Source organism: Rattus rattus, chromosome 3 (assembly GCF_011064425.1).
Source record: "Rattus rattus isolate New Zealand chromosome 3, Rrattus_CSIRO_v1, whole genome shotgun sequence".
In the NCBI taxonomy this organism is placed as follows: domain Eukaryota; kingdom Metazoa; phylum Chordata; class Mammalia; order Rodentia; family Muridae; genus Rattus; species Rattus rattus.
The window spans coordinates 28,372,687-28,398,741 of record NC_046156.1 but is presented as its reverse complement, the minus strand read 5'-3'; the positions used below and the strand labels follow the sequence as shown (position 1 = coordinate 28,398,741).

The following is a 26,055-nucleotide window of genomic DNA, read 5'->3' as shown; positions in this document are numbered from 1 at the left end:
ATCTGACTTATTTTTATATAGATTCTGGAAGGAAGAGAACAACAGAATGCAGTCTTAAAGAAGTGCTTGCTGACAGGAGCCTGATATGGATGTCTCCTGAGAGGCTCTGCCAGAACCTTGCTGATACAGATGAGGATGCTTGCAGCTAACCATCTGATTAAGCACAGGGACCCCAATGGAGGAGTTAGAGAAAGGACTGAGGGAGCTGAAGGGGCTTGCAACCCCATAGGAAGAACAACAATACCAACCAACCAGATCCACCCAGAGCTCCCTGGGACTAAACCACCAAACAAAGAGTTGCATATGTAGCAGAGGATGGCATTGTCTGGCATCAATAGGAAAAGAAGCCCTTGGTCCTGTGAAGGCTTGTTTCCCCAGTGTAGGGGAATGCCAGGGTGTTGAGGTGGGAGTGGGAGCATCATCATAGAAGCAGGGCAAAGGAGGAGGCGGGTATGGGAGAGGGAGAAAAGGGGATAATATTTGAAATGTAAATACATAAAACATCCAATAAAAATGAGGGGAGAGGGAGGAAGGAGAGAGAGAGAGAGAGAGAGAGAGAGAGAGAGAGAGAGAGAATTGACAGGGTCACCAGACACTTTTCATACAAAATATGCCACTGATACGTTGATACGCTATGGCATTTAATAATAACTATGTAAGACACTGTGACAGAGATGTTAATACCATAAAATGACAATGTAATGAGAATCTGGGTTTTTTTTTTTGGTGGGGGGGAGCTATTCCTTACATATCTGCATGGCTCCTGTTCAAATCCTTTGTCATTTCTTTTCATGGCCACTGACATCATCACATAGATTGGGAATAAAGAAATGTCATACCACCACAACTCTCCTCAGAGTTTTCCAGAGATGACATGTTTAACACAGTAAGGTTCATGCATGAGCTATAAAAACAAATATCTCCTTCCCTCATACAAACATTAGGATATAATGAAGGAAGCCTGGGAGGAGAGAAAGAGAACTACACACCAAGGGGACCTGGACTTAAACTTGTGCAAGAGAAAGGAATCCCATGTTAGCAGTTTGCTTTTCTCATTGAAGAAGGCAGTTACCATGTGAAGGACAATGGAGGATGTGCTTTTGTTCCTCTAACTGTAAGAAGCATCTGCAAGTGGCTGAGCTTCTGGGACAGGAACATGGGAAGGTAGCCAAGCTGCAGCTTCAGAAAAAGATACAGGGATGTAAACCACAGTAGCCTGCATCAGTTAAGAACTTCAGGAAGGAAATGATGGCGTCTCAGCTTAGATATTAAAGGAGGAAACTGGAAGAGTTCAGGGAAGACCAGAAGAAAGTATCATTAGGTCATGGCAGAATCTAACACAAACTCTACTACCCAAAGGAGTGAATATTTCCTGCAAATAGGAGGAATATTAAAGCACAGGAAAAAGAAGAATTAGTCCCCACATAGTAAATGCAAAGTAGTATCTAGTCACCAAAATATAATGTCTTTACAAAGAATAGGTTAATGAAAAAAGTTTAAATTACATGTGGAATGGGGCAACAGAAGTTAAGCACACAAAGTTTGCAAGCCAGAAAAGTGTTGATTGCATGGGTTTCTGTCATGGTACTCCCTCTAAGAAACAAGAAATGAACCATAGAAAAGCCTTTCTCATGTCCATAAAAAATATTTAAATGTTTTCTGACACAGACCTATGTAGTCAATTCTGGCCTTAAGTTTGCTGTAAAGCAGATAACCAGAAAGAGGGTCCTGCCCCACCTCACAAATGCAGAGATGAAAGGAATGTGCCTTAGAGTAGGGTGAAGTTTTTTTTTTTTTTATCACAGGTTTGTAGTGGGTTTGGACTAGTGCTGCTTATATTATGTTAATTTGGGTCCCTAAATTTGTTTGCATGAGAATCTGTATGTCTGCAAGTAAGACCCTAAAGGACCCTGTGACCCAGTTAGTTCTGATTGGTAAATAAAGCCTGCAACAGCCAATCACTAAGCAGGACAGATAGAGGTGGGACTTTTAGTATTCCTGGTCTAGGGACAGAGAGGAAGGAGTAGAGTAGGAGTAGGAGATACACCATGCACTTGAGAAGGTAAGAGACAGAGGAAATAGCCACCATATAGGAGCTAGAGGAATGTGTCCCAAGAGCCCCCACCCCCACCCCACAATTGGGTCCAGGGCATCAAAGACAGAATATAGGATTTAGTAAGTAATAGCTCGGGAATACAGGAGGGAGGTAGATTAGTCATGTGGAGGTTAGGTAGTGACCCAGCCATTGATCTGTTCTAGGAATATCACAGTATAAGATTGTGTGTGTGTCTTTCATTTGAGAACTCAGAACATTTGGGTGGATAGCAAGGAATGTGATACTGCTGGAGTCAACTTAAGTACTGAATTGGCTACTACTACACAGATGTTTACTTTAAATCCCACACAGGAGCCTAATGGTTTCTTTTCTCTTTACTGACACAAAAAAAACCTGTGTGATGGTTTGTTTATATACTAGGTCTAAGGAGGGCATTATTAAAAATCTTATGAAATAGGTGTGTCATGAGTGTGGTCTTAAGACCCTCATCCGCTGCCTAAAAGTCAATGTTTTCCACTAGAAGCCTAGAGATGAAGATATAGAATTCTCAACTTTGCCTGGCTTGCTTGGATGCTGCCATGCTCCTACCTTGAGGATAATTGACCGACCCTCTAAACCTGTAAGCCAGCCCTAATTAAATGTTGCCCTTTACAAGACTTGCACTGGGGGCTGGAGAGATGGCTCAGAGGTTGAGAGCACTGACTACTCTTCCAGAGGTCCTGAGTTCAATTCCCAGCAACCACATAGTGGCTCACAACCATCCGTAATGGAGATCTGATGCCCTCTGACATGCAGTTATATATACAGAATAATGTGTATATGATAAATAGATCTTTAAAAAAATAGACTTGCATTGGTCAATTGGTCATAGTGTTTGTTCACAGCAGTAAAACCCTAAGACAGAAGTTGGTACCAGGAGTGGGGTATTGCTCTGATAAACCTGACCATGCTTTGTTTAGAAGAATGTGGATTTGGGAACTTTGGATTTAGAAAGCCATGGAATGATTTAAGTATGTCTTAATGAGCCATTATAGTAGGAATATGGAAGTCTTTGTTACTGTGAGTGATTTGAACTGTGCAGACCTGGCCCAAGATGTTTCAGAAGAGAAAATTTCAGTAAGTGACACAGAGACTGCTTTTGTGGTATTTTGGTGAAGAATGTGGCTGATTTTTGCCCTTGTCTGAAGAGTCTAACTGAGGCTAAGGTAAAGAGATTTATATTAATTGCATTGACAAAGAAAGTCTCAGAAACACCCAGCGTAGACGTTGTTCTCTGATTAAATCTCATGAAAAGCATTTTGAATAAGCATAGCAAGCTTAGAAAGAAAAAATATAAAGGGCATCAGGAAGTGAAATGGAGTTGAATCCTGTGTTCATAGATATTAAATTGAATTAAGGGAGTGTTGACCTTGGAGCAAGATCCCATCTAGCTAAGTTTAGGTCCAGGTATTTAGGTATAAGTCTTTAAACACAGGAGGCAAAGGCAAGCATTCAAGGCCAGTCTGGGACAGAGCAAGTTCTAAGTGAAGAAAAGCTTAAATATAACTGTGGTTGTACACACCTTTAATCCCAGTGCTTAGGAGACAGGCAGGAGTTCAAAGTCAGTCTACAGAGCAAGTTCCAGGACAGCTAAATTTAAGCAGTGAAGAAGTTGGAAAACAGAAAGCTGGCAGTAACAGAATATAACAATTGGGCCATGTTCCAGACACAGGAAGCAGCAGAACACAGTAGCTTTGGTCATTTAGCTCTGGCTTTATATTCAAGAGGGAAAGATTATGGGGACAATTGATGCTGGTTAGCTAGAGCTAAGAAATCAGTGGTGATTAAGAAGAAATCATCATAACTGAAATGAAATCTTCTGCCAAGTGTTTTCAGAAAGCATAAAGAAGCTGTGTTCCAGAGATAGTCAAGGTTGTACCTCATGCTGCAGCTATATCTAGTAATGTGTAAGAGTCACCCAGGTGGTACTGGTTTTGAAGCTGTTAAGGGGTTATGAAGAGCAGCCGAGGCTAGGCATTGTGAGAGGCGAGGAAAGGCCATCTATGAAGTTGCAGCTTCAGTTTCAGTTGACAACCCAGGACTGAAGGGGTCATGCAAAGGATTTGAGACTTGGCATCATAAAAAATACTTAGGAGAGTCTCTTGGTAAAGCTTAGATGCAGTGGAAGATTCCAGTGTACTGGAGATGCCAGTACTATGGGATGATCGCCAAGAATAGCAGTAGCCGTGGAGTGGATCAACCTAAGCTTAGAGTGCTACGGAGGGCAGAGCTGGAGAAGTGACACCAGCCTTTGGAAGAGTCCAGAAGTTCGTGTGTGGATCCCAGACATTGAAACAAAAGCTGTAACACTGAAGTTGCCTTGGAGACCCCAAGATGTTTAAGAGGTAGAGCTGTGGGCTATCTGCTGAGAAAAGCTGCTAACAGAGAGTAGATCTAGCCCAGGAGAAAGAAGTGTCACTGTCAACAAAGATGAAAAAGGAGTTGGAGATCTGAAGAGTGTTTTGATGTCAGACATAGGGATACATAGTTTGGTGTTGGCTCAGCTGGTTTCCTGTCTGGCTTTGGGGATTACAGTTAAGTGATTTGATGAATCTCAGAAGAGACCTTAAACTTTGAACTTTTTACACTGTTGAAACTGCTATAGACTATGGGAACTTTGGAAGTTGGACTAAATATATTTTGCATTATGCTATGTTTAGGTGGGGCCCTTATAGATTCATATGCTTGAAGAAGCCTATGGGGGCCAGGGATTGGAATGTGATACTTTCTATGTGCTTGGTCCAGGGAGTGGCACTATTACGAGATGTGACCTTGCTGGAGTTGGTGTGTCACTGTGGGCATTGGCTGAAGCCCCTTATCCTAGCTGCCTAGAAGTCAGTCTTCAGTAGCTTTCAAATGATGCAAAACTCTCAGATCTGCCTGCACCATGCTTCTCTAGGCGGTGCCATGATCCCACCTTGATGTTGATGGACTGAACGTCTGAACCTGTAAGCAGGCCCCAATTAAATGTTGTCCTTTATAAGATTTGCTTTCATCGTGGTGTCTGTTTATAGCAGTAAACCCTAACTAAGACAAGTTCATTTGAAAGTTGCCATTAAAAATTGTTTAAGATAGTTAAGAAATGCAATTTAATAGCCAGATATTAGGATCCAAGAATCACAAAAGAATGATACTCCAGACTTGAATAGTATGCAAAAGCAAAGAGCATTTATTCAGAAGAATTTCCTACATGCAGGGGTCTCTGCATTTGGGAATGGAGACCCTTAGTAGACTCACAGGCCCAGCTTTGATTGTCAGTTAGAGGAATTCCAGGAAGGGTTCTGTGCCCTTTAACCTTGATTGGTTAGCTCTATTTCTACAGGTGTAACTGATTCTACAATTGGTTAGGCTTCGGAGACTTCCCATGGGGTTTGCTTAATCATTTTAAGTACCTATGCTTACTTCAGGCCAGATGACAAAGTGTCCTCAGATTGGCTCATGGCTGTGGTTGGATGATCATAGGTTCTGGTTTCCATGTTCTAATCTGGAAAAGAAAAATGTAGTCCTAGTATCACAAATTGCCAATTTGCAGCCTGTCATGGAGTCGGCCCCACTCTAGATAATTCAGTCCTCTTAAGTCATTCAAACTTGTGGATTTGTTAGGTACTAGTTCAGTTAATCATAGATATTTTCTATGTCAATGAGATAGTAAACAGCTAAAGATAAGCAACATTTACTTATTCAAATATACTGAGACTGTTAGATGGTCTTCAGAAACATTAGAAATCTGTAGAATATGGCGTTAAAAGATATTTTATTAATTTTTGACAATTAGAAAGATCAACTCCTGGTAGCACCCCTGTACTACTTTGAAGATGATGACGAGCATCAAGGACCTCCTAATGGAGTTTGCTGCAAATGTGGCATGCTACCATTGGCTCAACTGCTGATCGTATACTGTCTAAACTGTGGACAAGCAGGACACAACTTAGACTGCTGAACTCTCCCAGGACAAGATAGAGAAATCCTTTATATATCTTGTTCACAGAGAAATCTGTAAGGTATTCTGGGCCAATAGTCCAATGCTGCAGGGGAATTTTTGGAGACTGCCAGATGTCCCTAACATTTCTATAGTTTGGAAGCTGCTTGCTCTCCACTTCCTGTTTATTCAGGAAATATTTCCCTTCTCAGGTATATAATGGGTTAAAGACCAGTTAGCTATAGTCTCATAATTAAGCTTAAGTTGATGTTTTAAGGCACAAAAATATGTTTTTAGGTTGGTAAATGAAGTTATGATAAAATGTTATTTAGATACAGAATGTTGAACTCACAATAATAGAGGACATACTATGTTCTTCAAAGTTAGCAAATAGAAATGGACTGGTCATTTTGAACGTAATACTTACCATATACTATGTAGTTCATTGATGTTAGAGAAAGAGTCTTTTATTTAGATAAAAGGTGGGAATGTTACAGGATATTTTATCACATTATGAACCCCAAGATTGTGAACTAGAAAACCCTTTTTGTATTGTGGCTTAGCCCTAGTACACACCTTTAATTCAAGAGTCAAATAAATACAACCATAGGTGAAGAGACAGAACAAGCAACAAGCTAGCAGGGAGTGAACATAAATAAACAGAAAGACAGAATTTTGAAGTGTATTTAAGACAGGGTGGAAAAGGAACAAAAGAGCTTTTTCCATCTGAGATGTCAGTGGAGTAGTAAGGTCAGTTGGGTGAATTCTTTGATTCTTTGAGCTAGCAGACTTTACAATGATATCTGGTTCCTGAGTCCTCATTGGTAAAACTGAACAGGAGTTTTTGTTTCTAGGCATAGCTTGAGTACAGAATTCAAAGCCCACTCCCACAATGACACACATCCTACAACAAGGAAACCCAAAAGCCCACATCTCCTAATAGTGTCACTCTTTATGAGACAAGAATTCAATCACATGAGTCTATGAGGGCCATACCTATTCACCATCATAGTATTCTAAGAGATACATGCCTAGTCCACTCATTAGAGTAACTTTCTCTGAAAGCTGGTGGAAAATGGAGGTACAAACCCACAGCCAAACATTAGTCAGAGCACCCAGGTTGGAAGTCTCCATCAGGTTTTTTCCTTGGAGCTTGGGGAATCCTGCAGAAGAGAAGGAAAAAATAATTCTAAGAACAAGATGGGTTGAGGACACTGCAAAAGAACTGCCTGAGGAATCATTTAAGCAGGGATCATATGGTGTTTCACAGAGACTGAAGTGTTCCCACTTCATGGAGCCAGAAGCAGTCTGTATTAGGTTCACAGCATACATTATGGTTGTAGACTTTGGGTTTTTGTGTGCATTCTGACAGTCAGAGTGGGGTTGTCTCTGAGGTCTTGCCTGTTCCTCCTATTGGGTTGGAAGAAACCCAGTTGATATCTCTGAAAGGCTGGCTCTTTTCTGCAGGCGATACAGCGGGAGGGACAAGTCAGAGGGAGACAGGAGGTGGGCAGAAATAAGACAAGTTGCTGTGGTTGGGCTGACACGGTTCCCATCCCTGAAACAGGGCCAGCATGTGGCTCCATAAGTGTTGATGGCTGCTGTGGTCATAAGGCTCGCTTGTATAATAATGTACATATATGTTCCTCCTTCAAGGAATGTCCTCTCTGTTAATTTTTAATGACTCCATGATAATTAACCAGGAGTCAAAGGTGTAGCTAATGTCTCAGCAAAATGGTAAATACTGAGACCAGCAGGACAGTCTTTAAGGCTATGGGAAACAACCCTGAAAACATGAGTCCAAAGATATATAATTTCTCAGCAATGCAAAATATAAGGAGGCAATATGAATTATATGAGTGGCTTCACAAATCTAAAAAAAAAACAAAAGCAGCTGCACTCAAAGACAACTTGTCAGAAGATACTACGGAAGACATAAAAAGATTTAGGGAGTAGTAATGGAAGAAGATACCACCCAGCTTAGTTTTTTGTTTCTGCTTACAAGGGCAGGAAGATTCATGAGTTCAGGGTCTGCTTGGGACAGAGCAAGGTTAGGCCTGGTTGTGGTAGGAATGGCAATCTCAGAATGAGGTTCCACACAGCTAGCTTATTGTCTATGCTTAACAGGAGCAGGCAGATGTCTGAATTGTTTTGCAATGTTGAGAAAGTGCTTCCAATCTCCCAAGAATCAGGGGGTTGGGCTTATGAGATGCTGATTCATGGGATAATCAAAAGGGAACTTGGATAAATGGCTGGGTTGACATGTAAATAAGACTGGGTTTTAATCTAAAAAAGATGACCTATCCAGAGAATTTTTCAGAAGAGCAAGCGAGAACTGCTTAGAGAACTGTCTGGAGCAGAACATACAGAAAGCAGTCTCGAAAGCTGTCTCGAGCTCAATACAGGCTACTAGCTTGGACCCACAATTTAAATTCAAGTTATTTTTTTCACCACTCCCAAACATCCATTCTCTCAAAACCCCTCTCCAAGCCACATACTTCACCATGTTAGGTATTCTCTCCTGTTTGAATGATCATGTTTAGAAAGTAAAGATGAATAATGTAAGGCCTTTCCATGTGCTTCACCCTTGTATAGCTTTCCTTTTGTATAAATTTCCTTATGTTTGGAAAGTCTTGATGGAGAATGGAAGGCCTTTCCACAGACTTCATCATTGTACAGTTTCTCCTGTATGAATGATTTTGTGTTTAGAAAGTAATGATGGATATTGGAAGGCCTTGCTACATATTTCACACTTCTATAGTTTCTCTTCTGTATTAAGTTTCTTATGTTTGGAAAGTCTTGATGGATAACTGAAGCCCTTGCTACATATTTCACCATTGTAGGGATTCCCTCCTGCATGAACTTTTTTATGTTTGGAAAGTCTTGATGGATAATGAAAGGCCTTGCCACAAACTTCACATTTGTAGGGTTTTTCTCTTGTATGAATTCTCTTGTGATGAGAAAGTTTTGATGAAATATTGAAGGCCTGGCCACACACTTCACATTTGTAGGGTTTTTCTCCAGTATGAATTCTCTTGTGTACAGAAAATATTGATGGACAGTGGAAGGCCCTGCCACATATCTCACACTTGTAGGGTTTTTCTCCCGTATGAATTCTCTTGTGTACCGAGAGTAATGATGGAAAGTGAAAGGCCTTTCCACATACTTCACACTTGTATGGTTTCTCTTCTGTATGAATTTTCTTATGTTTGGAAAGTCTTGATGGAGAACCAAAGGCCTTGCCACATACTTCACACTTGTAGGGTTTCTCTCCTGTGTGAATTATCTTGTGTTTACGAAGTGATGATGAAAAACAGAAGGCATTCCCACATATTTCACACTTGTATGGTTTTTCTTCTGTATGAATTTTCTTATGGTTGGAAAGCCTTGATGGATAATCAAAGGCCTTGCCACATACTTCACACTTGTAGGGATTTTCTTCTGTATGAATTATCTTGTGTTTAGAAAGTCTTGATGGATAATGGAAGTCCTTGCCACATACTTCACACTTGTATGGTTTTTCTCCCGTGTGAGTTTTCTTATGTCTGGAAAGTTTTGATGGATCGTGAAAAGCTTTGCCACAAACTTCACAGTTGTAGGGTTTTTCTCCTGTATGAATTCTCTTATGGTTGGAAAGTCTTGATGGATAATTGAAGGCCTTGCCACATACTACACATTTGTGTGGTTTCTCTCCTGTATGAATTTTCTTATGGTCAGAAAGTCTTGATGGATAATGGAAGGTCTTGCCACAGTCTTCACATTTGTAAGGTTTTTCTCCTGTATGAACTATCTTGTTTTGAGAAAGTAATGATGGATATTGGAAGTTCTTGCCACAATTTTCAGAATTGTAGAGTTTTTCTCCTGTATGATTTCTTTTGTGGTCAGAAAATAATGATGGAAAATGGAAGGACTTGCCACATTCTTCACACTTGTAGGACTTTACTCTTAAATGAGTTCTCTGGTGCTTCTGATACACGTTTTTGTGTTCAAAGGCTTTGCCACATTCTTTGCACGTATAGCCTTTTGCCCCTGGTGAGGAAAGGTTGGGAAATGAATGAAAGCAGATTAATATTCTGTATATTTACAGTATATATTTTAAAAATCGAAAATTTACTCATACTTGCATTTGTCTATAAAACTGATAAGCTACATTGAAATTTCTACCTTTACTCATTGAAACCTAATTTACAGCACAGAATAGGTGAAAGTCATGCAAACTTCCACTGAAATAAGAAGACCATGACTACATAGAACTAAAAACAAAGGAATGTTAATCAAAGTCAAAATTGAAAGGAAAGCATTAACATCAACTGTGAAAACCCATAATAGCATCATATAAATACAAATCAAACCCTTAAACAAATATAAACATTTTATGATGAATTAATAACAAAGTATAAAATAGCATAACATGGAAAACACCTGAATAAACAATATATATATTATTTTTTCTGAGTATACAAAACCTGAATGAACAATATACATGTATGTGTATATGTATTTGTATGTATATACATTGAGTATACATATACACACATTAAAAGTATATAGTTTAATTTTGAAAGTTCAGTGGCATTAGAACTCTCCTGTACTGTGGCTGCTGCTGCTTGTAAGTAGTGACATTCTGAGTGTCCTCGTTAGTAATCCCAAGTCGCCCTCTGTGTTTACATGTACTGAAGTAACTGTAAACTAATGGAACCTGAAAGAACTTTTCCACATTTAGGAGCTTTTGTACAGCAAGGTCACATGTCCTGATTGAAAGAAGAAGACATAGTATTACCCATATGCAAGGGAAAAAGCTGAAATGAGGAACTGTCATTGCGTTAGCTGTCTGTTGAATTGGGAAGCGATGGCACAGGGTCTTAAATTTGTGTTTCTCAAATGTGAATTGTAGTCTGATGCTGCTCTGTGTAGACTGTATGTGCTATGAGTAGTCTCAGCACTGAACATGCACCGATACCTCGCAGATGAACGAACGCAGCCTTTGTCCTAGGTTTCCCTATGCCTCACCGAGTGTCTGAGTGCTGGAGAACTTGCGTATCCTGTTTGCTAGCAGAGCTACTTCCTGCTTTTTCCTTTGTTGTTACGTATTTTTATCTTTGAAATTTAATTTTTACTACTGTTAATTTAAGTAAGATTTGTTCCAGGTATAAAATGGCATTGCCAATGAGAATCAACAGTTGAGTTCTAACTAAAAAAAAAAAAACACTTTCCATAATAACATGAAATAATAAATTTCAAGGATTCAAGGCAAAGAGTTTTATAAATATCTTTAGGCATAGTGTTTTTGTACATCATGTAAAGATTATCCTCATATTATATAAAAACTGATTTTTCCGCCCCCATATGTTGTTGCCAACCAGACATGGCATTGTAATGCTTATTCTCAGAATCTCTAATCTCAAATTTGTATAAGTAATGGTCCCATTTATTCTTTTACTTGTCAATAAAAACTAATCAGCCAATGGCTGGGCTGAAGAGAAAAATAGAACTGGACTGCTGCCATCCCAGGGAAGAAGATAAACACACACACACACACACACACACACACACACACACACACACACACACACAAACACACAAATTCAAATACACAGAGAAGGGGGAAAGGAAGACTAGCTATGAAGGAGGAGTCAGAAACACATTATTGTCTTTGTCTCTTTCATTTGTGAGCTGGCTAGGGATAAAGAAAAATCATAACTTTTAAAAATGCATGTACACATATCTTATGAAAAACATAAATAGCCTAGTTAAAGATTACATAGAAATGACGGAGCTTAGGCTGTCTTGGAAACACAAGTTAATCTCATGGTAGAAGAAGACAAAACTTATGGGACTCAAAGCATCCTAAACATTACATGATGTTCTCCTTTGAAAGAAAAATAAAATCAGATCTTTAAAAGGTGAGTTATAACAGAATATTTTGTCTCAATGGCTTTATGTTGTATCTTAAAATTCCCTACTCTTTTCTCTGACACCCTCCTTCTGACACACCTGGGTGCACAGTGATGGCCTCTTGTTTCTCCATATCTGAAGAGTCTTTTATTTGTTCCAGTAATGTGACCAGGTATGGCTTAGAGGAAGCAAGACCTGTTTGTGGGAAAAGGGAACATTGTTAGTATGTTCTCCTGGGAAATAAAATGTCCCTCCAGGATTGTGTGTGCAAGGATGAAAAGATTTAAAAATAAAAAAAAGGCATGTACAGGATTAGTTCTCATGTGTTTTCTGTTGGGCACATCAGAATACTTCGGAGGGACTTAGAGTTTGTGGGTTCCAAGATTCATATCCCTCAGTTACAAGGAGAACTTTAAAACCTAAGTGTGTGTCACAGTCTCTTTAAGGCATACCACTGATGTTCTAATACAAATGATACATTTAACGGGGTGGTATGAACACAAGAAGAAATAGTTCTAAGCTATATGAATAATGTTAATTTTCCTTTAAAGTAGCCCTATGAACCTCCCTGGGGAAGCACAAGTTCCCATGAGGTACTGTACAAAGGAAATAACTTTCATACTGACAACTAAGAATTCATCATAGAATTTGTCCTCACCCAAGAACACAAGGTTGTTGTAATTTTCCAACATCACATCCCGGTACAATTTCCACTGATCAGGACCCAAGCATTCCCATTCCTCTGCTGAAAAGTACATAGCCACATCACAGAATGACAACATATCCTGAAAAAAAAAAGAGTAAACACCACACATTATTGTTGGGGGGTTGGTCCGGTGCTTCTATGTATTCAAATGCTAATTTCTGCACCCCAAGATCTGGCTGCCCCAAGACAAGTGAATTCTCATGTACACCAGTGTTCGTTGTGTAAACCTTGCTCTCCAATTTAAAACTGTTGGTTAAATCAAACTGGCAATAATCAATTATGGGGGAAAATAGAGGTAGGCAGGGATTAGTGACTGGGCTAGAAGTCAAAGGTAAGGACCAAGTGGAGGAGAAGGAGAAATAGAGAGGGGAAGGAGAAGATGGGAGGACAGAAGATCTCCATTAGACATGCTGAAAGTGAAATGCCCCTGCCTCCATTCTGGACAGATTGATGGACCAGAAATAATTTGGGAAAGACTCAAACAGCAAAGATTTGGGGAACACAGATAGGGAAGTAGCCAGTCTACTATTTAGAAAAAATAGATTAGGAGTAATGCCCCAGTAATTGAGCAAACACCAAATAAATAATAAGCTGAGTCTCATTCATTTTGAAGCTGAATTGGGATAGAAATAACCCATTTATTCAATAAACTGATTATAACCATGAATAATAATATAAGTACCAAGAGACATCATGTGCTTCTGCATATAAATCTAAAGGTGGCCGTGACTGAGAGGAGAGCTGTAAATACTTCTGACAGAGATAAGTAATAGCCCTAAAATACTATTGATGTGATGCTGGGGGGTAACACAGGACTCATCTCTAAGGAAAGTCAATGGCAGAAGGTCCCAGAAATTTCTATGGTTTAATACTTTAAAGGACCACAAAATGGAGAACAAGAACAACTACAATACAATGTGCTGGGGCTGAAGAGATGGCTCAGTAGTTAAGAGCACTGTTTACCCTTCCAAAGGACATGGATCCTAAATGCCACATAGCCAGTTACAACTGTCTATAACTCAAGTTAGAGATGATCAAACAATCTCTTAGAGATGAATAGTACCAAAATATAACACATTGATGTCTGAGTTACAGCTTCTATTCCTGCCATTAAACTCTATGATCAAATATCAGTTTGAGGAGAAAGGGGTTTATTGGGCTTATAAATAGCATGGTTCATTATTGAAGGAAGTCAGGAGAGAGATTTAAACAGGACAGGAACCTGCAGGTAGGAGATGATTTAGAGATAATGAAGGGGTTCTCCTTATAGACTTGTCCTACATGACTTGCTCAGCCTGCTTCTTTATAGAAACCATGGTCACCAGCCCAGATGTAGCAGTGTGCGCCACATTCCATCAGTCACTAGGAAAGTGCTCTACGGGGTGACACACAGCCTGATCTTAGAATTGTATTTCCTAAATTGACGTTTCCTATACTCACATAACTATACTTTATTTCAAGTGTACATTACTCTAGCCAGCACAATGAAAAATAGAAAAACAGTACATTTTTTCTTTCTTTTTCTTTTCTTTTTTTCCTGGAGCTGAGGACCGAACCCAAGGCCTTGTGCTTGCTAGGCAAGCCCTCTACCACTGAGCTAAATCCCCAACTCCTACATTTTTTTCTTAACATATACATTTAGTTCTATGATTGTATTATAATACAGCACACATTGTGCACATATCTCACAGTAGAGAGCTGTGGTGATGGAGAAGATATTTCTTAACCCAATATGCACAATCACAATGACCAATACGATGAAGATGCAAATCTGATGAGCACCTTTCAGCTGAGGTCCGCATCCTGAGCATGTACAGAGAGATGCAAATGACAGTGCACTAAGGGTCTGAGTTTCAGCAGCCAATGGGTAGAAGAATACATGAAGAATTGGTAGATAAATACAATCAAAATATATTAGCAAGGTTTAATAGGAAATTCAGCGGTAAGTTCAGTCACTGTGGGGGAATCTAGCCAGACACAAGGCTGCCTCAGAGGCCCCATACAAGGACAATGGGAACTTTAGTTCTCTGTCTTCGTCCAGTAGTGGACGTGGCCAGGCAAATCTGACACAGGATGCAGTGCCATGAAGGAGTCAGTTACACGGGGATCTCACACTTCTCCTGTGACTGTGGTTATCTGCCCCAAGGCAGCTGTTTCTGAGCTACCATGTGTTCTCATTGCCGATATTGTGACTCATCTCTGGTGACCTTGGCCATTTTCCATCTACTAATATTACAGTGCTTGTTGTACCTTGCTTGCCTTTGGGTCATCAGTTCATAACCTGCTCCTGCTCTTTATCCTGTTCCAAACTATTGCTTTTGTCTTCTTTATGTCTTTTTCTTTTTCAACCCAGGTCCACCCATTGCCATTTGAGGTCTTAATTCCCATGGGTTCAGTACAAAATCCATATCCTAAAATTCCTTTATCTTACATAAATGAAAAAAGATATCCATTGATCAATATTCTGCCAAGTTTCCTTTTCCTGAGATTATTGGCCAACGGAATAAAAATTATATCTTTAACTTGATTTATAATCTTTTGGATTCAACTTTTAATACTCTTAGATTTCTGAGACAGCATAAAAAGAGACAGAAGACAGAAAACAGACAGGAGTCTGACCTTTGACACACAGGAATACATTGATTAGCTCACAAACTGAAAGACAGACTCACTCTCATGGGAAATTGAGTATAAAAAGAGAGGAAAGAAGGCTGAAACCATTTATAGGGGCAGAATAAGGCGTTTGGGAATGAGACACAAATTCCATTTTTCTCTCCTGAAGTCTCTCCTTTGCCAAGTTGTTTTCTAAAGTTGAGACAGGTTAACTCTTCAGAAATTCCTCTCTAGAAAGAGTAAGAAGACTGGCAAAGTCACTTGTAATCTCAGAGCACCAAGCAAAGTGGATTAGTTCTAGTGACCTGGGTCAGCAGTGCTCCTGATACAGGTAAGTCAGTCTGATAGCATAGGAAGCAGGGTCACACAGCAAGTGGTACTTGTCTATTTATGCCTGAAGCAGTAATGTCCATTCCCATCTGACAAAGTCTTGCTTGTAAAAACAGGATTCCAATGTGAATACAGCTGACTTTCCTCAACCTTACTTCTCTGCTACAACTAGCAAAGCGATGTTTTGTGGGACAGCCTGTCACCCAAGCTAATCTGTCTTGCCAAAGCAGACAACATCAAGAAGGAGAGACTGCAGACCTGCATGAGGCTCCTAAAGCAGCAGCATCTTCCTCATCTCCCTCAACTGATAGAAAATAGAAATATTTGCAATTACAAATAACTTAGATGAACACTAGCCCCTCACTTGTCTCTTTACAAGGTACAAGCCAGATTTCTCCATTCACACAACACTCATCCCATATTCCTGTGCACCTCTCTGTGTGTACTGATATGTAGTCCTATCTGTTGCTCTCAACTTTTTCCTGACCTTCTTCTCTTTGTTCATGCTCACAAATCTAACAACATTCATGTTGTAACAAATGACCATATTGAATCTTGTATCATCATTAAATAGTATCTCAAATTAATCACGTGTACCACAATTCCCTTATTATTTTCTTTATGATTTAGTTAAACTTCATATTAATTAAAGAAGTTCACTTCCAAGGACACTAAAATGAACTCAAAATCAAAGAAAAGGGGAATATAATGAAAAATAGGGTGTTAAAAGAATACAGAGCTGTTTTATAACGGAAAAGAATAAAGGGAGCTATTATGAGGTAAGACACAAACCTAATTAAACAATATTTAATTTTCCTGTGGATGGGCTGACTGCTAGGACATGCCTGCATTTTCTCCTAAAACCTTATGATCAGTACTCATAGAAAAATAAACAATATAAAAGGTCACACTGGTATTTCTCCTCAATATTCTACGAGATAGAAATATTGGCAATTATGCATTACTTAGATGAACACTAGTACACGGATTTTATAAGTACAATCATAAACTTCATCAAAGACTCCAAAACATTTTTAAAAGACATAAAGAAGCATCTCAGTGCCATTAAAGACAAAGATCATAAGGAGAATGAATGCTGCTGTGATGCCCAAGAAACCAAGAACATCAGAATGATGGAAATGATAAAACAATCGAGGATTTCAAACTGGAATTCAATACAGAGAAACACTGAAGAGGTCTCTAGCAACAATGAAGACAGAAGTCAAAAGCCCAAAATCCAAAATGAAAGCTTAAAAGAAAAACAATAGAATTAATCAGCAGAAGACAGCATATAAGAACTTAAAAGATAAGGTAGATGATCTAGAAAAAAATAAAATAAGAATATGAAATAAAATAAGAAAAAAATCTGTGGGAATGAAACATATAGGAAATATTAGAGACTGTGAAAAGGCCATGTCTTCAAATTACAGGTATAGATGAGGGAGAAAAATTCCCAGGCAATGGCACATATATGATCTTCATAGAGACTGTAAAAGAAATCTTCCCTAAACTAAGGAAAGAGACACCCATAATAAATTAAAAAATTCTACCAATAACACTAATTGGATAAGACCAGAAAATAAAATACTCATGGAATAAAAAAAATCTGTAAGTGAAAAAACACATTTATTAAAATAACAGCCTATATCTAAATGGATCTTTGAAAGCCAAAAGAACCTGAAGAAATAAATGTCTTCCAAGTCCTAAAGAAGCTATGACATCCAACCTAAGCTACTGTACCACACAACTGTCTGCAGTAGCTGAAGGAAAAAGAAAAACTATCCACAATATAAAGAGCATTTCAAGAATTATATTCTACAACCCAAACCTATAGAAAATACAGATCACAGCATTTTAGGCTATAGAGAGGGATGAGCACAGCCACAAGGCTCTAGAAAGGAATGGGAAGCCAAAATTACTAAAATACAAAGGGCCACTGAGAACACAAGCAACACTGAAAATGAGGAACACAGTGACAATTAGCACTCACATAAAAGAACAAGGATGCCCATAGTCCTCCAGTCCTCCATTCAAAAGACTCAGGATTTTCCAAATTTTCCAAAAAGGACAAGTTTTCAAAATGTTCCTTTTTGATTGTCTTTTTTTTTTTTTTTTTTTTTTTTTGTCTGTTGTAATGTCTCCTTGTTCATTTCTTACCCTTATCATTTGGGTCCTGTTTTTCTTGGTGATCTGGGTCAAGTGTCCCTCAATCTTGTTTACCTTCTTAATGAATCTTCTGTGAATTGGATGATCATTTGAATCTTGTTATTTGACCTATGTTCAATTATTTTCCTTCTGGTTATTTTGTTTGTTTTCTTGTTTTGTTTTTTTTTTCTTTCCTTTTTATTAATTTGACAGGATTTGGATTGTGTTTGTTCTTATATATCCAAAATTTCTTCATTTTATCATTTTTATCATTTCTCTGTGTTCTTTCTCATAGTTTCATGTAGGTAATTAGAACTACAATCTTCACCTATAGGATTGGCCTCAACAGGTCTCAAAGCTTTAGTCTTCTTGAGATTTTATTTTCATTCTTGTGTATGTTTTACATATAAATAAACAAAATTAAAGGGGGAAAAATTAACACTCTAAGCAGACTCAAATCAAATGGGTCGACTGAAATTTCAATAAAAAGTTTTCCAGCTAAAAAAATATTCTATGCCCAGATGGATTCACAACAATTCACAGAGGCATTCAAAGAGCTACAATTAATCCTTCCTCAACCATTAAATAAATATATGAACATAAGGCCCACCTAAAACCTATTTCTATGAAGCTATTATCACTCTGATAACAAAATTAGGTAGAGACACAGCACAAACTACAAAACAAAAACACTAGTAGCCAATATTCATAAGGTAGTCAGATTCGAAGTGCTCAAAAAAAAAACTTGCAAAAAAAATATAGACACATGTCAAAAACATTATCAACCGTGACAAATTGGCTTTGTCCATTAAATGAAAGAATGGTTCATCGTATGCAAGTCAATAAATGCAATAAATGACAGAATATTATGGACAAAAATCACATGGTCATCGCAACTGGAGCAGAAAGTTCTTCAATGTACTCCAATATGCTTTCATGATAGAGTGGAAGAGAATGTAGTACAAGTGGGTTGTTACTTCAAGCGAAGGAATGCCAAAATTAAGAAGAAAGAAAGAAAGAAAGAAAGAAAGAAAGAGAAAGAAAGAAAGAAAAAAAGAAAGAAAGAAAGAAAAAAAGAAAGAAAGAAAGGAAGAAAGAAAAAGGAGAGGGAGGAAGGGAGAGAGGAAGGAAGAAAGGAAGAAAGGAAGAAAGGAAGAAAGGAAGAAAGAAAGAGGGAGGAAGGGAGGGAAAAAGGAGAAAGAAAAGTGTCTTTGGACTCACTGACTGAAATATTTTAACTTAAAAGCAGAAAATTGGGGTTGGAGAGATGGCTCAGTGGTTAAGAGCACTGACTGCTCTTCCAGAGGTCTTGAGTTCAATTCCCAGCAACCACATGGTGGCTCACGAGCATCTTGTAATGAGGTCTAGTGCCCTCTTCTGGCTTGCAGGCGTACATGCAGGCAGAAAGCTGTGGGATGTATACATAATAATTTTTTTTTTAAAAAGCAGAAAATTATAGCAACCTGTGCATCTCAGGTTTATTCATTTGTCGTTTTGAAGCCCATTAAAATCAGTACAAATAAGGCTTCTGTATTCCTTTCATGGCCTCTGACAGCCATCACCAGGAACTGAAAGACATCACCCAACACAAGGACCTTTCAACGTTTTCCATAAATGACTTGTCAAACATGACAAGGTTCCCACCTGAGTCTCTTAAAATCAGTAAGTCCTTCATTCATGTCATCACTCACATAACATTCGGGTGAAATGAAAAGAGCCTCTGAGGAAAAGGGCAGGATTGCTCACCATAGGAGACTGGACTCCTCCCTGAGGAAGAGGAAGGAATCCCACCTTGACAGTTTACTCTACTGCCTGGATGTTGGTGACACCAGAAGTGAAGGACAGTGGTAGATGTGGTTGTCACTTCCCATCTGTAGAACTGCAATGCTGTTTCTTAAAAGATTCATGTAAATTCAGAAGAAATCTCCCCAAGATCATGACAGAAAATAACAGAAGAATATGCAAAGATACCTAACATTCCCTGCAAATACAGAGGAATGGTCAAGGCAGGCAAAGAGGAGAATCTTTCCCCACTATAAATAGAAACAAGCTTCTAATTCCCAACACTAGTCATCAGCAAAAAGATGCTAGTGAAAATGTGGGTTTAAGATTTCAAATACATTCCATAGAACTTCTTAAAGCACATTAGTAACATCTTTATAATTAGAAGATGTCAATTGTATTAATTTCTGTCAGGTCACTGGTGCTCAGAAGTGAAAGGAACTTGAAGAAGTTATTATAACACCCAAAGAACTATGCTTTAAGAATCTTTTTAAAACACAGGGTCTCATATAGACTAGGCTAAACTTGAGTTGAGTATGAAGGAGAGGATGCCTTTGAACCCCAGGATTCCTGACTCCTCCTCAAAATACAGACTTGACAAAAATGAATCACAAAATACACTTAAGCTCATTCTTCAATCACTAGGCTGTGTAATTTTAAATATATATAAATATTTGGTGCCTGTACCTTATATGTGACCATGCTGCTGGACCACTGTAAGATGTGCTTTGCTGTACAGGGCAACACAATTCCCACTTTATAAATTGGTATATTTTTCCTACAGATTATGAAGATTAACTATCCTAGATAAGGTTGCAAAATCATTGAAAATCCCAGTAGATAGGACAAGGTGGTCTGCAGTCCATGCTTCCTGAGGGTAGACTTGAATACCATAAGCCAAATCTCCAGCTCACTAACACTCAGTTTGACTGAAGAGTGACAATATAAGCAAGATTACCTTAGATTGGGGAGGGGCTGTGGAGGAGAAATCCTAAAAAACAAAAACCCTGTGTCTGGTTGTAAATGAAAAACTCTTGGAAGGAGTCTCTGTGTACAGAGACTGATGGCCCAGGTGGAAATTCATTGAGGGACAGAGCCTGGAATTTTACAGGTTCAGGGATAGCTGTATATATCTTGGGCTGAGTTTACCTTCAGAACAGTCACTCCCTGCCTCATTCCATAGTGGACCACAAAGCTTGTGAAAACAGATAAAAACCTCTCACAATCCACTGACTTGGCAGAACATGAGCTTCTACCAGTCCGAAAGCTAAAATCTCATCAGAAGGTATCTTAGGTGAATAGAGTATCTCCCATGTCTCATAGTACATGCCTCTATCAGACTCACACCAATGTATTTTAAACTTTCCTTAGTTAATGACATTATTTGCTCTGTAAAACCATGAAACTGATTCCATGTTGGAGTATGGAATTTGGATTAAACTAAATCTGTTTTCTCAGATCATGGCTAGTCACACGGCTCTGGAGTAAACTATTCTCTTAACCCTTTAAGAGGAGAACTGTGCATTTTGCATGGACAGGAACCTATGTGAAAATTACAAGACCCCAGGTGTACCACAGCTTTCCAAATTTATCTTACAGCTTTTCAAACACAGTTGAAAAACTTAGGGAATTCTTTCTAAAACAATTAAGTGTCCATCAGTAGGCCTGAATGTCACATTAAGGAACAGAGTAAATTTAAGAGGGTTCAGACACTGCTGATAATGTGAACAGACAGAAGAAAGGCATTTGATAAGAACATAGTACAGATCCTGGCAGATTAAAGAGAACAATGTACAGAGCTTGGGAGAGGAGCAGAGCCATTTCCCCCCTTTCCTTTCAGACATTCCAGACCCACCAACAATCGTTCATCGCACCAGTCATCTCCCACATGGGAAATGGACTCCAAATTTTGGACAGTACACATACTCAGAACTGTTGAAGTATTGCTGTCTGGCGATTTTAAATTTGATGTATAAAATCCATAATTATCCGGATTGTGCACATACTGGTTCATACCAATTCCAACATTATTCTGTGGTTATATAGCCATCTATTGTGATGATTCAGATGATAGGGTTGTACACTGTGAATTCCTATCCAAACCGAGGCATTCATAAATCTAACAATTAATTCCAAAGGAAAAGGAACTAATATCCCGTACAACAATCACCCTCACAGAACTCTCTGTCACTGGACACTTGGAACTTTAGGAAGCTGTTTGAGCTCAAACCAGTAGTAGTCTTTAGGACATACAGTATAGGAGGTAGTAGATGTCCCCAGGTTCTGTATGTCTGACTACAGCCACTTGAGAATGACTCAGCTAAGCAAAGCACGTTTCCGCAGTAAAGATGATCGAGCTCCTTTCAGCATCTCAGCACAGGCAGTCAGCAGACCCAACCTGCCCTTGCAATCATGTTGTTTTCAACTTTCTCCTCTTCAAACCAGTGCCCAGGCGCAGTGGCCCATCCTAGGTCAGCACAGCACCTCCAGGTCAGCAGCATCTCCTGTCTCCCAACCAGCTCAAGTCACCTCCCTCTGCGTCCTACCCGCCACCCTGCACAGTTCCTCTGATCTGCAGAACGGCGCTGCTGCCTGCACCAACCTCCATGACAGAGATCCAAACGCAGTGTTCAAAAGTACAACTGCACAAATAATGAGGAGGAGCGAAGTTTGAAGAAAAAACGCGGAAGCCTGATGCTGACAGCTCATTCTGATGACGCCACAATGGTTGGGACTACATTTCCCACAAGTTATTTAGAAGGACTTCCGGGAACCCAAGGAAGCGTTTTTGTATGCCTGCAGGTGGGCGTGCACGGGGAACTTGGGCTCTTTTAAAGTCCTGTGAATGGAGCCTTTCACCCTAATGTTCCCACGCTATCTCTGCTAAAACGTTGTGATTTGAAAGCTCAGATTTACTTATAGAATCTTATTCAGGAATGAAAAATTCATGCTTTCATGATCTGCTTTACATAAAAATATTAAAGCAGGAAGTAAAAGGAGGGAGTATTATCTCTCTCTCTTTTTTTTTTTCACCATCTTTATTAAATTGGGTATTTCTTATTTACATTTCAAATGTTATTCCCTTTTCCGGTTTCCAGGCCAACATCCCCTTAACCCCTCCCACTCCCCTCCTATATGGGTGTTCCCCTCCCCATCCTCTCCCCAAGAAGCCCGCAACAATCACGTTCACTGGGGGTTCAGTCTTGGCAGGACCAAGGGCTGCCCCTTCCACTGGTGAAGAGCTCTACATCTTTATCTGCAGGAGGCAGATAGTGAATATCTTCTGCAGTCAACAAGGAAGAGGTGGTCACACTGGCTAGAATTGACCATATGTGTGAGACATCAAAGACCCCCCCTCTACCATGACTTGATTCCTCTAGCAAGACTAAACCTCAAATAAGGTCACCTCCTATCAGTGTTACTTCCTATGGACCAAGCATATTCAAACTACCACTGTCTCCTTGTCACATAATAATAAAACCACCAAATATTAGAATCAATTCCTCAAAAACAGACACAGGATAAGTTTTCAATAAAAAGAAATAGACAAACTGAATGGATGCAAGGAAAAAAGTCCATCCTGCTGCCTACAAGAAACATACTTCAGTATCAAAGATAGCTATCACCTCAGAGTAAACAAGTATAAACTAACTTTCTAGGCAACTGGACCTCAGAAAGAAGCCGATGTAGTTCTTCTAAGTTGTAACAAAATAGCATTCAAACCCAAATTAATCATAAAACAAACCAAACAGAGAGGAACACTTCAAACTCATTGAAGGAAAATCCACAAAGATGTTTCAATTAACATCTGTGTCACAAATTCAAGAACACTCTGTCTGTAAGAGAAACATTACCAGGGTTAATCCCACACTGGCCATAACATATTAATCACTGGAGAGTTCAATATCCCATTCTCACCTACAGAGATAGGTTACTCAGCCAAAAGCTAAACAAAAAATACCATCACTGACAAACATTATAAACCAAATGGATATGACAGATATCTACAGAACCTTTTATCAAAAACAAAAGAATATATTTTCTTCTCAGCTCTCATGGAACTTTCTCCCAAACTGACCACATACTTGATCTCAAAGCAAACTTGGAGGAAGATGGAGGAAAAGGAATTGGAAGGAAGATGAAGCAGAAAAAACGGCCCGAAGAAACCACAAATAGCAAGGGATCTCATAGATGGAGAAGAGAGTAGTGTGGTGGTAAATCTGCACGATCTAGTCATGCAGCTTGTAAATATTTTAACTGAGTTGTGTGTTTTTTTACACAGGCTTATTGGGGTTGGAAATTTACTTCAACAAATTGACACCCAACACGGGGCAGATATTGAAATGCCATATGTTGCAGAAATATTTTAATCCTGGCCCAGGGTTTCTATCCCGCCTTTACCACTTAGTTCCTGAATAAGAACACACAAAAGTTTTATATTTACAATAAGCCTTATATATTACAAAAGATGGGCAGATACCTAGCCTTCATGCTATCAGAATCTAAATTCTTATTGATATATTTACTTTAAATTATTACTTCATAGTTACTGTATTTCATCTAGACTACACTTAACTCCAATTAGCCAGCTCACATTTCTTGATGGCTCACCTAACCCATAGCAGCTTCTCCTTCTCCCTCCTGCATGTTCTTCTTCTCCTGGTTCTCCTGACCACAAGCCCAGGAAACCTAAACAGTACCAATGTCTCTTCTGCCTAGCTATTAGCTTGTTGGCATCTTTATTTACCAATGAGAAATAATGTGGAGCAGGATCACAGGGGCTAGGTGAACACTCCAGGTCTTGAGGGCCTCCACTTAATGTTACAATAGACAGGAAAAGGCAAAATCTCAACATATACTGGTTTAGTTAAATCACAGATGTTTTGTATAGCAGTAAATAATAGAAAAGGATACAGGATACCATGACATGCTACCTCCTGCTACTCTCTGTCCCTAGCAGTCTCTCTGTTTCTATGGCTGGCACCACACTGGCTCTGGCGACTCTCTGGCCGCAGCAGCGACCGCCACCTTGGGACTCTCTGCTGGGAACTCTGCTCACATTCCCAGCATCTGCCCCCCATGGTTATGGTTACAACTCCCAGTAACCTATTAAAATCAAAACTCTTAAGTCTTGTAATTTATCAATCAGATATATATCAGTAAATTCTCACTCCACAAGATGTCCACACAATAAATTCAGAGCTAATTAATATTGATATACACTGCCCACCTAGATAAGACAAATTGTCCTGTAATTATCCATCCCTTTTATGCTTTTCATAGCTACCCGTGGCTATTTAAAGCCACACAGAGGTGGGTCATCCTTTTTCTCCATCTTCGTTTCTTCTCTTCCTCCTCCTCTCAAAAACTCTGTACCCACATTACTTATTCACTGCCCAATCACAGGCCTTGTCTTATCTTGTGCCTACCCTACCCTTCATAAAGTCATCAATCCACAGTTTTCTAAATGAATGACATAGTAAATAGCTAGAGACAAGCAATGTATGCCTATTCAAATATGCTGAGAATGTTAGTCCTCAGAAATATGAGAAATCTGTAGAGTACGGCATTGAAAGATATTTTATTAATGTTTGACAGTGAGAAATGGCAGCTGTTGGCAGAAGCCAGAGAGTCCTTTGAAGAAGATGCTGAGCATTGAAGAACCTCCTTATGGAGTTTGCTGCAAATGTGACAAACTGCCACTGGACAAGAAACTGCCCTTGCCTCAACTGCTGACCACATATTGCATAAGCTATAGAGAAGCAGGACACGAAGAAAGTAAATTGCCAAACTCTGCCAGGACAAGGTACAGACGTCTTTCATATTTGCTGCTTCACAGAAAAATTTGTCAGATGTTCTGGGCCAATAAGTTGAAGAGATAAATGTTCCAGTGTTGCAGGGGAATCTGTGTGACTTTCAGGCAGTTGGCAGTCACTAACATTTCTATAGTTTTGGACACTGCTTGCTCTACATATGAGTTTGTTCATTCAAATATGTGTGTAGGTATGTAACTAAAGAAGAGAGGAAATACTTTTGGGAGAAGGGGGCAAATGGTAGAGAAATAACGGGAAAAGGGAAAAATTACTTGATTCATATGTATTAGATGTCACCTTGAAATTTGCATTATGACATGAAGATTTAGTAAGTGTTCTCATGGCAGTGATACAACATGTACACAAGAGCAACTTGAAGGGTTTAGTTTGGAACATCGTTCAATTTCATTGTTACCATTGTCTTAGTTAGGGTTTTAACTAATACTGCTGTGAACAGACACCATGACAAAGGCAAGTCTTATAAAGAGCAACATACATTTGGGGCAGCCTTACAGATTCAGAGGGTCAGTATATTATCTTCTATGTGGGACCATGGCAGCATGTAGGCCAACATGGTGCAGGCAGATTTGATAGTTCTAAATCTTCATCTGAAGGCTCCTAGTGGAAGACTGACTTCCAGGCAGATAGGATGAAGGTCTTAAGCCCATACCCACAGTGCAGTGACACACCTAACCCAAAAAGGCCACACCTAGTAGTGTCATTTCCTGGACCGAGCATATATAAACCATCATATTAC

The 26,055-nt window shown here is 39.2% G+C and overlaps 1 protein-coding gene across 1 annotated transcript; it reads right to left on the bottom strand.

Annotated features, from left to right (window-relative positions):
- Nucleotides 1–5,241: 5,241 nt before the first annotated feature.
- On the bottom strand, nucleotides 5,242–22,212 carry LOC116896251 (zinc finger protein 728-like). The gene is made up of 5 exons (XM_032897322.1): nucleotides 22,088–22,212; nucleotides 12,568–12,694; nucleotides 12,009–12,104; nucleotides 8,513–10,043; nucleotides 5,242–7,177 (listed from the first exon to the last, which is right to left on the bottom strand). Exons 1-4 carry the CDS (start codon nucleotides 22,091–22,093, stop codon nucleotides 8,770–8,772), a joined length of 1,503 nt encoding a protein of 500 aa, XP_032753213.1. The 5' UTR covers nucleotides 22,094–22,212; the 3' UTR covers nucleotides 5,242–7,177; nucleotides 8,513–8,769.
- Between the last annotated feature and the right edge of the window lie 3,843 nt (nucleotides 22,213–26,055).